Here is a 13,726-nt window from a genome sequence, read left to right on the forward strand (position 1 = left end):
TGAAGAGTACTAGGAAGACCTGCTAATTTATCAGATGAATAATCCTGGGCACAGCTAGAAATATTTGAATGTTATCACCATCAGACTAGGACGAGCTTGCTCTGTTCTTCAAGGAGGAAGGTTCCATTCCTTCAGAACCATGAGCATCTTGCCCTAGGCTAGGGGAGGGGGCATGGATACCTTGCCCTGTGCCCACAGGGTTACAAAAATCCAGGTTGAAATTTTAGTTTGTTTCATTCATCCTTTTCGTTTTTAGGTTTGGATGGTAGAATCCCCAGATCTTGGCGCTCGAGCCATGTTGACTTTGGAGCCAAGATTCCGGGCTAATTGTTGCTGCTAACCCAACAGAGAATCCTGAGGAACCAAAGTGCTGGGCTTGGGCTTGGAACACAGTGGGACTAATGCTATGTAGAAACTGACTTAAACTGTGAACCTAATCTTCCTTTCTTTCCCAAAGGCTGAGATAGTATATGGGGGAATTGTGTCCTCCTGCCCACTCCCTGTCCATGTGGAGAGAACATTTGTATGTTTGCTCTTTTAATACAAATAAATATTCCTCTATAAAGGCTGATCTGATTAGACTGCTAAAATTGCAGGAATACAATTGCTGGGAACTTCAGTTAGTATCAGATACTAGATACCCTCAGTCCCCATAAGGATTCTGGAGAACTCTGTGGAAAGAAAGGAAATACTACATCTGCTCTTCAGGCAGGAGGCCCCAGAGTGGCTACAACTGCACTAAAAAACATTAGTAACTTAGAATTAGGAAAGACAGAATTTTTGATTCACAGAATTTTAAGCTCTCAGTTAGGAGTATTTAGTCAGAAGGAAACATTATGACATCTCTGGCAGGGATTATCTTGCTCCTCTTTGAATACCTTCAAAAATATGGAGCTTTCTACATCACAAGGCTGCCCACTCACTTTTGAGAGAAGCTCTAATTTCTTAGATTGAGCTAAAGATGTTATTACTGCAATACCCACCCGGCAGTCCTAATTCTGTCCTCTAGGGCTAAATTGAACAAGTGCTCTCACTTTTTTTCTAGACCAGCCCTTCTGAAGTTTGAAGGTTCCTAGACCTCCCTTCATTCTTTTCTCCTCTATACTGCCTCCTGTTCCTGAATACCTCAGGGCGGGCCTTAGGATGCCATTTCCAATGATGAAGTGAAGCTTCTCCAAGTTAGAGGTGGGCCGGTCCTCCAACATACTGTTGCCCTGGACTGTGGACTCCCCATCATGCAGTCTCTTGGTTACCTAAAGGGTTAGAAGCCAAAATGGGGGGAAAAACAACTCAGAAGCAATTAAGTGAACTGACAACTTTATCTTTGACCATGAGTTCCCTTCCAAATTTAATTGGTAGAACTGAGATCACTGAGGTGAGGCAGGTTTGAAAAAATGCTATTGGTGTTATTTAAAGCACAAATTAAACATTTTTCCTCTCCAAAGTTTCCTCCACATAAATGTCATAATAATTTTCCTAAAGTATCATATCCCTCCCCTGCTCAAGAATTTTCAGTCGCTCTCTATTGTGCATAGACTAAGAAGCAGACTCTTTAATTTGTCATTTAAAGTCCCTCAGAATCCAACTCTAGCCACTTTCTTGTGCGTTTTCCCTTTTTTACATTCCAAATAAATTCATTTATTTACTGACCATTTTGCACAGGCTGTGACCTATGCTTCTTAACATTCATAACTTCAGTGAAGACTAAATTTCTATACAGCCATTTTAGGGAAACCTTTCCTAATTTGTTTATCTTTCTCCTTGAAGTCCTGTTTTTTCCTGCCTACAACCATTATTTCTCTCCATCTTGTATCTTTCAGTAGTTTCCTGGGGACAAGAGCTATTTTCTGACTTGTCTATATCCCCCATGGCTAACGCAAGGCTTTGTGCAATTTAAAACAAAGGAAAAAAAAAAAGAAAAACTATAGTATGGAAGTTCTCAAAGAAGGAAATCCTTCTGCCTATACAAATGTGTCCCTTCTCTGCAACTTATAATCTTAGAGTTGTCAAACCCTCTCGAGTACATAAACTAGGTTAAAATGTAATTAGGAAATATTTAACAAAATAAAGAAAATATAACAGAACATAGATAATGTTCATATGTAGTTTTCTAAGTCGATGCATAGCCTGCAAGGATCCTTGTATATAGTTAGTGGCCTCTTTTATATGAGTTTGACCCTGCTGACCTAGAGCACGATGGGTTAAGTAAGTGACTTACCCAGAGTTTTACAATCAGAATGTTTCTGAGGTGAGAGAAACCTGATTCTGGGTCTCTCAGACTCAGAGAGTAGTTCATTTACTAGCTGTGTGACTCTGGGCAAGTCACTTAACTCCAATTATCTTGCAAAAAATGATAATAACTACTTCTCACCTTATATGTAGTAGACAATTAAAATATACTTGTTGAATCAGATGAATGGAGAAAGAGAGGGACATATATATATAAAATATAATAATCCTCCTAGGACTGTAACAAACATATGATCAAATTTGTAAAGCATTTAGCACAATGCTTGGCACAAAGTAGGTGCTTAATAAATGCTTGTTCTCATCTTTAAAATTTCCTGGAGTCCTTCACTTGAGTTTTCTCCCAGGATCTATCCCCATTCTACCTAATATTATGCTCATTTTTATTCGAATAAAACATAAGCTGCCCTCACCTCTTCAGTCAACTTTGATTTTTTCTTCAGCGTCAGATGGACCAATTTATGTCTCACACTGCTCTTCTTGAGGCCATCTGAATGTCCGCCCTAAAAGAGGGAAGAAAGATTTAGTGCAAAGGACTGGCCTGAAACAAGCTACTGGCATAAGGTAGACATGAAAGGGAGACAGTCATGGCTTGGGAAGGAGAAACTAGAGCAATTGAAGGTCCTGGCTCTGTCACTGACTCATTGTGGACCTTGGTCAAGTCACTGCTCAAGAAATTTTAGAGGTTCCCTACTGTCCCTAAAAGAAAATGGAAACTGCTCAACTTGGCACTTAAAGCTTTGAACAATTTGACTCTAGAGCAGCTTGCCAGGGTTCCTGCTTGTGACTCTTTTGTATATTTTCTGTTTTAGCCAAAATTGGCCTAGTGGATGTTCCTCATGGGGAGTTACTGTCCAAAATTAAACATAACAGTTACCTTCCTGGGATGGAAGAAACCAATTTTTCCCATTCTGTATGCCATCCTACCATACCCAGACTGGCAGAAGTGGGAAAGATGGAAAACAATTCAGAGTAATAAGAGAAAGTGGCTTTTATCCTGAACCCCCAAAAGAACCATACCCCTAATTTAAATTTCTGATTTGTAATAGGTAAAATAATTCTGCTCCAAATCCCTCAAGAAGACAGGAGAACAAGGAAGTGAATTCCAAACCATATCTGGCCTTCTCCTCCTCCCAACAAAGGTAGAAATCCAGGTTCTTTAGTTGGGGATCTTCATATTAATCCATATACCCTATTATACATAGGCCTTTGCTACAAATGTACAAATTAGGAATCACTGAAGTATTGAATAATATAAAGAATAGATCACATTTGTGCATAGTAATTTACAACCTACAAAACCTTTCTTAAACATCTCATTAGGAACTTACAACAACCCCATGGGTCAGAAAGAACAAGTGCAATTATTAATGCCATTTTATAGATGAGGCAATTGATCAGTAGAGGAAAGGACATGCTTTGTTGAGTAGGCAATACTACGGGCTGCTCCATGCACTCTGTGGGTAGATGGTGCCCACCTCACCTCACCCTCGCCCTGAAGGGCCTGCAGCTCCCTCTTGTAAGTCTTCTTCCCAAGGGTCTCATAGATCTTGGTCATCACGGGGATCTTCTCACTGCCATCACTCATTGCAGTATGGTACTTGGGCTCAGGGAGGTCGCCCATAAACCGAAGGATGGTGATCCACACTGCCAGTGCTGCCTGTTTAAGCAAGTGAACCAGACATTAAGGCAACTCTTTTAAAACAATGTTAGTCTCAGATTTATATGATACTTTCTATTTACAACTTGTTCTTAATGGGAGGATTGAGGCAACATGGCCTAGTGGACAGGGTGCTAGACTTAGAAACAGGGAGACTTGTGTTCAAATCCTACCTCACTTACTAGCTATGCCGGTTAGTTGTTTTTTAGTAGTGTCTGACTTTCTGTGACCCCATTTGGGGTTTCCTTGGCAGAGATATAGGAGTGGCTTGCCATTCTCCATCTCATTTTGCAGATGAGAAAACTGAGGCACACAGGGTTCTTCCCAGGGTCAGACAGCTAGTAAGTGAATGATTAAGTATTCCTATCTTCAAAAATGGGGCTACTGAGGCTGCATGTGAATATATGATTTTAAAAGCAATATTATACAGAGAATATGGTTGTGATCAGAATTTAGGTGTTTGATGATATTGAATTATGCTCTAACTCTACAGAATAATGTGGCTAGTCTTGATAAGCAAGGAAGGCACCTATGATGTGCCACTATAGTCAGGAAGACCTGAATTAAAATCCAGGCTTAGATATTTACTAGCTGTGTGATCCTGAGTAAGTCACTTAACCCTATTTGCCTCAGTTTCCTCATCTGTAAAATGACCTGGAGAAGAAAATGGCAAACCATGCCAAGATCTTTGCCAAGAAAACCCTAAATAGGGTCATGAAGAGACTGACAGGACTGAACTAACTCAACAATAACAAAAATATTCCATATACCGTGTTAAGCACTTTTCATATATCTTAACAACTTCCCATTTTAAAGTTAAGGAAAATGATGCAGACAAAAGAAAAGATGATTTGCCCAGGATCACCTAGCTAATAGTCAGAGGCTGGATTTGAACTCAGGTCTTCCTGAGTCTAAATCTAGAGCTCCTTCCATTGAGCCATCTAGTTGCCTTACTGGTGAAGATAATGATCAGCCCCATTAGATTTGGGATACTACCTTTTATAAAATTACCAGAACCTACTACTACTATACTATCGTAACTATTACTGCTGCTCTTTCTCCTACTGCTGCTCCTACTGCTATTACTACTACTGCTAGTGCTACTATTGCTGCTGCTGGGGCTCCTACTGTTATTACTACTTCTGCTACAACTGCTGCTGCTAAAGCTACTACTATTGCTGCTGTAACTATTATTATTATTATTACTGCTGCTATAACTATTATTACTATTGCTGCTGCTATAACTTATTGCTATTGCTGCTGCTGTTATAACTGTTATTTCTATTGATGTTACTGCTATAACTATCACTGTTACTACTGCTGCTTCTTCCTACTGTTCCTGCTACTACTACAACTATTGCTGCTAGTACTATTACTGCTGCTGCTGCTCCTGCTGCTGCTCCTTCTCCTCCTACTGCTGCTATTGATCTTCCTTTTACTGCTCCTGCTACTATTACTGTTGTTGTTGCTGCTACTATTATTACTATTACTCCTGCTATAATAATTATTACTATTATAACTATATTACTATTGCTGCTATTGCTATAACTATTATTACTATTGCTGCTGCTATAACTATTATTGCTGCTGTTGCTACTACTGTTCTTGCTGCTACTACAACTATTGCTGCTAGTACTACTGCTGCTGCTGCTGTTGCTCCTTCTCCTCCTACTGCTGCTACTGTTACTATTGCTGCTGCTGCTATTGGTCTTCCTTTTACTGCTCCTGCTACTATTACTGTTGCTGCTGCTACTCTTCTTGCTGCTGCTGCTGCTGCTCTTCCTCCTATGGCTCCTGTTGCTGTTGCTATTATTGCTGCTGCTATTGCTCCAACTGCTCCAACCATTACTGTTGCTGCCACTGCTGCTGCTGCTCTTCCTTCCACTGTTCCTACTGCTATTGTGACTACTGCTGCTGCTACTGTTACTATTATTGCTGCTGCTGCTGCTACTATTATCATTCCTGTTCCTGGTGCTCTTCTTGCTACTATTATTGTTGTGTGCTATAACTATTACTATTGCTATTACTACTGCTACTGTTGATGCTACTATTGCTATTACTGCTGTTGTTCTTCCTCCTATTGCTCTTGCTACTGTTACTACTACTGCTACTACTATTTTGCTACTGCTCCTGCTGCTTCTCTTGCTACCATTATTATTGCTACGACTATTGTTGATGCTTCTGCTGCTAACAACTCCTATCACTAAATATGATATGGTACAACTGATGAAAGATTGTCTTCAGATCTGAGAAGACTTGAGTTCATGTGCTATAATGATACATACAGGTTATTTGCTGGGTGCAAGTGGACAGGTCCTTAACTTCACCAAGCTCTAGGGCTCCTTATACCAATTAAATCACCCTTATTTGTGTTTTAAGATTTCCAAAATATTTTACATATACCACCTACTTCATATTCCTCATGGGTACCTGCAATGCTCATTCTTTTCTCTTAGCTTCCTTCCCTGACTTCCTTCTAGACTTGACTCAAATCTCCTCTCCTGTAGATGGCCTTTCCCTCTCCCTCCATCTATTCCTATTTCCCCTCCTCGTATTACCTTCATACATTCTATTTACATCCTAAATGTACTAAGACATTTACATGTTTTCTCCTCTTTTAGAATGTGAGCTTTTTGAGGGCAGACACTGGATTTGGGGTTTTGTTTTTATGTTGTACAGTCCTGGGCACATAGTAAGCAGTTCATGTACTTTTTGATTGATTTGACTGATTTTTGAGCCTTTGACTATTAGCTAGGTGATCCTGGGCAAATCATCTTTACTTTTGTCTGCATCATTTTCCTTAACTTTAAAATGGGAAGTTGTTAAGATATATGAAAAGTGCTTAACACAGTATATGGAATATTTTTGTTATTGTTGAGTTAGTTCAGTCCTGTCAGTCTCTTCATGACCCTATTTAGGGTTTTCTTTGACCTCTGCACCTACATTCCCATAAACTTGCTATAAGATGCCCACTAGGGGATCTAGGAAACATGTTTACCTTGATCTTCAGGCAGCTGTTTGTCTACACCTATGGGCACAAGATGGACCTCAGAGCTATTAGATGTAACTGGCCCAGCTTAAGAAAAGTAGAAAAGCCAATAGTTACATGCCTAATGAATCAGAAATTAAAGTGACTTTAGAAACCATTGAGTCCAAGCTCCTTATTCTAGGGGAAAGGGAATTGAAGTCAGTCAATTGTCCCACAGCATGTATCTAGCAGAGCTAAAATTCAAGATCAGGTTCTTGACTCTACAGTCCTCGCATCATCCTACTAGCTTTGTATTAGTTAAATAATTATTTCTTCCCCTCATCCTTGGCTCTAAATCTCTCTGATTTAGTATAAGAGGTATAAGTGGCCTCACCAGCTGGTCTCCTTCATCATCATGATAGAGCAAAGGCTGCTTGAGGGGCCTCCGGGTGTAGGTATGGGTGGTTGTGCCCTGAAAGTAGGTGGCTGCAAACTTGGCAAACTTGTACTCTGAGAGGTCCTCCTCTTCCTCATCGGGGAGGGGCAGGGCTGAATCCAGATCATCTTCCACCATCAACTTCTTGGATCGTTCTAAGTCCTAGGGAAGGAATGGCAGGTTGGTTTTCAGAGTCTGTGAGTTTAGTTGGGTTGGGAAGGTGGTGGAGGCTAGGGGATCCAAGAACTTCCAAGTCTGGGATTCTTTGAGAAATCAAGTTTGAATCATAGATGGGACTGGTGTGAACTTTAGTATATGAAATATCAGAGCTGGAAGGGGTTTTACAACAAGGAATGTTAGAACATAGAATGTCAGATCTGGAAGAAGTCTTAAAATCAGAACTACATATATAGCATGTAGGAGTTGGACTGTAGAATATAGAAAGTTAGAACTCAAGAATATAGAATTTCAGAGCTGAAAGGGCCTTAGAATGTAGAATGTTAGAACCCAAGAACATAGAATTTCAGAACTAGAAGAGGCCGTAGAATACAGATTGTTAGAATATAGAATGTCAGAGCTGGAAGGGACCTTAGACTATGTAATATTAGAACACAAGAACATAGAATGTCAGAACTAAAAGGGGTCTTAGAACACAGAATGTTAAAACCACATACACAGAATGTAGGAGATGGAAAGGTCCTTAGAATATAGACTATTAGAAAACAAGAACATAAAATGTCAAACCTAGAAGGGGTTTTAAGATGTAAGATCTGGAAGAGACCTTAGAATATAAAATATTAGCACACAGGACTATAGTATGTCAGAGTTAGAAGGGATCTTGGAACATAGAATGTCCGAACCTGTAAGGGACCTCAGAACACAGAATGTCAGAATTATAAGAAGCCTTAAAATATAGAAGCTGGCAAGTTTTAATTCCTTGCCATTACAAAGAACTGCTATAAGCATCTTTGTGTGGATGGGTCATTTTCCTTCTTTTATGATCTCTTTGGGACACAAATCCAGTAGTGATACTGCTAGATCAAAGTGTATGCACATATTTATAGCTCTTTGGGCACATTAATCTACTTATCATATATACTAAAAAAAAAGTTTGCGAATCCTCTTCTTTTTCATTTAACTTTTTAAGATGAAAACTACTGTTTTACTTATAATACATTTTAATGAAAATATTTCTCAAAATTGTTATGATTAATTGATTTATTACTTTTGATTCATTATGATCTAAAAGTATACATCGATTCTGAAACTGGCTACTTATTGATTGCTTCACTAATTTTCTTTTTCACTTAAATGAAATGATGCTGAGTGAAATGAGCAGAATCAGGAGAACATTGTACACAGTTACAGAATCACTTTGTGAAGATCAGCTTTGATGGACTAGGCTCTTCTCAGAGACGTGGGGACTTGAGACAGTTTTAAAAGACTCATAATGGAAAAAAATTCTCCACATCCAGAGAAAGAACTATGGAGACTGAATGAGAACCAAAGCATATTATTTTTATTTTTTTCTTTTTCATGATTTTCCCTTTTGTTCTGATTCTTCTTTTACATGAATAATGTGGAAACATGTTTAATATGATTATACATATATAATGTATATCAAATTTCTTGCTGTTTGGGAGGGAGGGAAAAATTGGAAATCAAAATTTTATAAATGCCAATATTGAAAACTACCTTTTCATGTAATTGGGGAAAATAAAATACTATTAAATAGAAAAAAATGTAGGAGCTGGAAGGTATCTTAGAATATAAAACATCAGAACACAAGAAAATAGTATGTCATTATTTAACATGTATAGGACTGCTTGTCATCTAGGGGAGGCGGTGGAGGGAGGGAGGGGAAAAGTCAGAACAGAAGTGAATGCAAGGGATAATATAGAAAAAAATTACCCAGGCATGGGTTCTGTCAATAAAAAGTTATAATTATTAAAAAAAATAAATTAATTAAATTAAATTTAAAAAAAAAGGAAAAGAAAAGCACCAGAGAAATCAGGGGAAAAAAAAAAGGAAAGGAAATAGTATGTCAGAGTTGGAAGGGATCTTAGAACACAGAATATCCAGACCTGTAAGGGACCTCAGAATGTAGAATGTCAGAGTCATATAAGAGGTCTTAAAATATGGGAGCTAGAAGGGACCTTAGAATATAGAATATTAGAACATAACATAAAGTGTCAGAACTAGAAAGGATCTTAGAACACAGACTGTTGAAGCTGGAAGCACCTAAAAACAGAATGTGAAGGCCAGAAGGGCACAGAATATTGGAAGTGAAAGGAAAGTTCTCAGTAATTATCTACTCTAATCTCATCATGCCAATTAGGAAAGAGATTTCCAGAGAGGGGAAGTGACTTGCCCAAAGTTACCTAGCTAGGAGAGAGCCAAGGAAGGATCTGAACTCAGGTCCCCTTATTCCAAATTCAAAGCTTTTTCTGCTCCTCTTGCTGCTAAAGCTCTGACTGATCATTTGAATGTCTGGAACTTGGTTAGCTTGTTGCTCCCCAGCCCAATATTACCCTTTTACCCCCCAGACAGAAGGACCAAGGAGATATCTGGGGATCCCTCTAGAGCTGTCCCCTCCCCCAAGGAAGTACCTCGAAACCAGTAGGTGCCTGACCCTCCTGGCCTGGCAGTGATGATGTTGTCCCCAGGAAGCCAAACATTTTGTCTACCATATCAGAATCATTGACAGGCTCATTGCGGGCTCTCTCCATCTTATCCAGAAGCTCCTTTTTCCTCCGGGCCTCTTCTTTCTCCTTTACTTCCCTCTCAGCATCTTCGCGGGCCAGCTGTGCCAGGCGCACCTATGGGCAGAAGGGAGATGGAAGGACATCATTCTCTGTAGTCATGGCTAGTTAACTCTGTCCACCAGCATGTATTAAGTGTTTACTCAGTGCCAGGCACTGTGTAAGCTCAGGAGATACAAAGAAAGGTAGAAATACAGGCCCTGCCTTCAAGCAGTTCACATTCTAATTAGAGAGATAAAATGGATCTACAATGTAAACCAGAGGCAAGCTAAAGGAGAGGCAGCCAGCAGCTGGATGATGGAGAAAGAGCAGAGTGTCCTGGAAGAGTCTCTAGCAGAAGGTGGGGTTTGATCAAAGACTTGAAAAAATCCAGGGAAGCCAGAGGATGGACATAAGGAGAGAACATTCCAGACATGGGACAAAGTCAGTCTACTACCAATCACAAGTCACGCAAGGATCAAAAGGCAAAGCCAAGACTATCATATCTAACCCCAACTGCCCTGGCCAGATCCCATCTGATATACAATATTTTCTCATCTGGGTGCCACATTTGAGAAACTGGAGCAAGTCTAGAGGAGAGTCACAATCAATCAATTGATAAAGAAATTATTTAGCACCTACCTCCAATGGGAGTTTAATAAAAGCTTGCTGATTTGTCTAAGATCTGTATCTTCCCTAGCACCCAACATAGTACCCTCATGTGGCAAGAGCCTAATAAATATTTACTGAATTTAACTGAAGGGTCAGGCAAAAGAGGCAGCTGCTTTGAAATACAGGAGACTTCTTAGATTGTGACTTTTGTTAAATACTCATGTTTTGAATGTCAGAAAAGTCCATTCCCCGTGGTCTTTAGAAGATCTATGTTTAAGTCATAGTTCCGACTAGTTCTGTGATCCTCAACAAGTCATTTAAATGTGTCCGATTCTATGTCCTCATTTGAAAAAGGAGAATGTCTTTTACTATGTGCCTCAGAGAGATGTTGTAATCTACAAAGTGGTGCAGAAATGCTAGTTATTAAATGAGATAATATATGCAAAGTGTTTAGCACAGTGGCTGGCTATGTAGAGTAGGGACTTCATAAATGTGTTTCCCCTTTCCTTCCCTATAATTTTTATGATTATTATTAGATGTTAAGCTCACATGATACTGTGGTCAATAATATAGGGGAAGATGAAGAAATAAAAGAAAAAGGTTCTTATAGGGTTTGAAATTCTCGAACCAAAGGAACTCTGAGTTTCTTCTCCTCCACCACCACCCCTCCCATCTCCAACTAAGGAACAAACTAATTGTACCAAAGAAAGAGGCAAGGAGCTCCATTATGATTATATGAGTGGTTTAATTATCACAATGGGTTATTTGCATAGAGACTGTCTGGGGGCAGCTGCCAGACAATTCATTGGATATCAGATCCCGGCCATGCAATCTGGGGTGGCAGCCAGACTATTCAGTGGATAGCCACAAAACCCCCCAGAAAGCCCCATGGTAATTATAGAAATCTAACAAAAGGAGGAGGAATTGCAAAGTGTCATTATATATGTCATTGTGGATTTGGGTTTTGCTTAGCATGCAGTTCTAATTTGGGCCTGGGTCACAGGTCTCTGGTGTCATGCCAGTAGCGTGGCTGAGTGCCTAAGGTTATGTGTGGACATGGTGGAGATTATGTTCTGATTCTGTGTACTTGTTATGTTTGTGATAGCTTGTGCCTGATTACATATTCTTGTTATGGTTTTCAATACAATAGGGACTCCACAAAACGTACTGGTCAGTTTGAGTAAGTTCTCAGAAACACACAAAGTTATTTACTAGATATAGGGTCCTTGTAGTAGATTTCTCCTCCTTCCCCACGTTGGAATGGTTTTTATCCCAATAATATATTGGGATATATTATGCTCAGTTCTATTTGCACAAAAATATTTATCGTAGCTTTTTTAGTGGTGACTACAAATTAGAAATTATGAGAATGTCCATCAATTGGGGAATGACTGAATAAGCTGTTGTATAGTATATGATAGTAATGGAATATTATTGGGCTATAAGAAATGATGAGCAGGATGATTTCAGTAAAATCTGGAAAAATTTACATGAACTGATACAAAGTAAAGTGAGCAGAATCAGGAGATCGTTGTACACAATAATAATAATATTGTACAATGAAGAGCTATGGATGACTTAGTTGTTTTCAGCAACATAATGATCCAAGAGAATTCCTATGGACTCATGATAAACAATGCTATCCACCTCTAGAAAAAGAACTAATGTTGCTTGAACCCAAAATTTAATCATACTTTTTTCTTTCCTTCCTTCCTTCCTTCTTTCCTTCCTTCCTTCCTTCCTTCCTTCTTTCCTTCCTTCCTTTCTTCCTTCCTTCCTCCTTCCTTCCTTCCTTCCTTCCTTCCTTCCTTCCTTCCTTCCTTCCTTCCTTCCTTCCTTCTTTTTGCTTCTTCTTGCATAAAATTTCTAATATGGAAATGTTTTACTTGGTTGTACATGTACATAACCTATATGACATTGCTTACTATTTCAGGGAGAAGAGATGGTAGGGAGGGACAGAAATCAAAACTTCAAAAAAAATCATGAATATTAAAAATTGTTTTTAGATGTAATTGGAAGAAAAATGAAATGTCATTTTTATAATAGCTTTTTATTTTTTAAATACATGTAAAGATAATTTTCAACATTCACCCTTGCAAAACCTTGTGTTTCATATTTTTCTCCCTCCTCCCCTAGATAGAAAATAATCCAGTCTTTAACTCTGAAATGTAGAGTACCTTAATTCAACTACCTATGGATCCCTGGTAAGTCACTCAGTTTCCCCTCCTGTAAAATGAGGGGGTTGAACTAGATGACCTCTTAGGTCCCTTTGAGTTTTAGGACAATGATACTATCAAGCTTCTTTTTACCAATTCAGACCAGCAATTGCTCTGTAACTTTAAATCTCTGAGAGCTATTTAGGAACACTAAATGACTTGCCCAGGGTCACACAATTGGTATGTAACCCCCTTGGTGCCCAAAACTTTTGGCCAACTCTTTGTCTTAACACCTTGTCTCTCCCACAGCAGGCATTTTTATCCCCAATTTACAAATAAGGAAAGTGAAGTCAGAAAGAAGTGAAATATGTCCACTATCATATGCCTACCACATAACTAAAAAGTCTTCACCTTAGGACTTAACCTAGGTCTTCCGACAGTTTTCTACTATGCCCCCTGCCTCAAGGCCATCCCTATTTGGCTAGAGCAAAGGCATCCACATATGACCTCTAGATGTTCTACTGTTTTATGCTAATATATTCCTAAGCCACATATGGAGATAGTATAGGTGCCCTAGAGAGGCATAGGAAGAACTGTAATGATCATCCTAACTTCCTGTCCCTCCAAATCCCCCAACTTTCCTAGCTGGGATCACCTAACTATTCTCTTCCACCCATTATCTATGACCTACCTAGATTGCACCTGGAGTTGGTATAGTTATCCTGGAGAGGCAGAGGAAGAACTATAATGACCAGCTTAATTTTCTGCCCCCCAAATCTCCCAAAGGTTCCTAGCTGGGATCATTTAACCACCCTTTCCCACCCTAGTTCCTTGCTCACCCATCCTCAATATGAGTGTGTGGCTCCTGAGATGATGGCTTAGCATTCAGCTTTTGCTCTGAGAGGG

General features: G+C 39.3%; 1 protein-coding gene across 1 annotated transcript in view; it reads right to left on the reverse strand.

The window, feature by feature from the left end:
* MYO7A (myosin VIIA) overlaps positions 1–13,726 on the reverse strand; it is a 151,872-nt gene that overhangs the window by 63,769 nt on the left and 74,377 nt on the right. The window contains exons 21-25 of the mRNA XM_051987061.1: positions 9,921–10,130; positions 7,270–7,473; positions 3,731–3,907; positions 2,661–2,750; positions 1,126–1,253 (exon numbers count right to left, since the gene is read on the reverse strand). Of these exons, the coding sequence (XP_051843021.1) occupies positions 1,126–1,253; positions 2,661–2,750; positions 3,731–3,907; positions 7,270–7,473; positions 9,921–10,130 (809 nt within the window). The remainder of the gene's footprint in view (positions 1–1,125; positions 1,254–2,660; positions 2,751–3,730; positions 3,908–7,269; positions 7,474–9,920; positions 10,131–13,726) is intronic.

This window comes from Antechinus flavipes, chromosome 3 (genome assembly GCF_016432865.1).
Source record: "Antechinus flavipes isolate AdamAnt ecotype Samford, QLD, Australia chromosome 3, AdamAnt_v2, whole genome shotgun sequence".
NCBI lineage: Eukaryota > Metazoa > Chordata > Mammalia > Dasyuromorphia > Dasyuridae > Antechinus > Antechinus flavipes.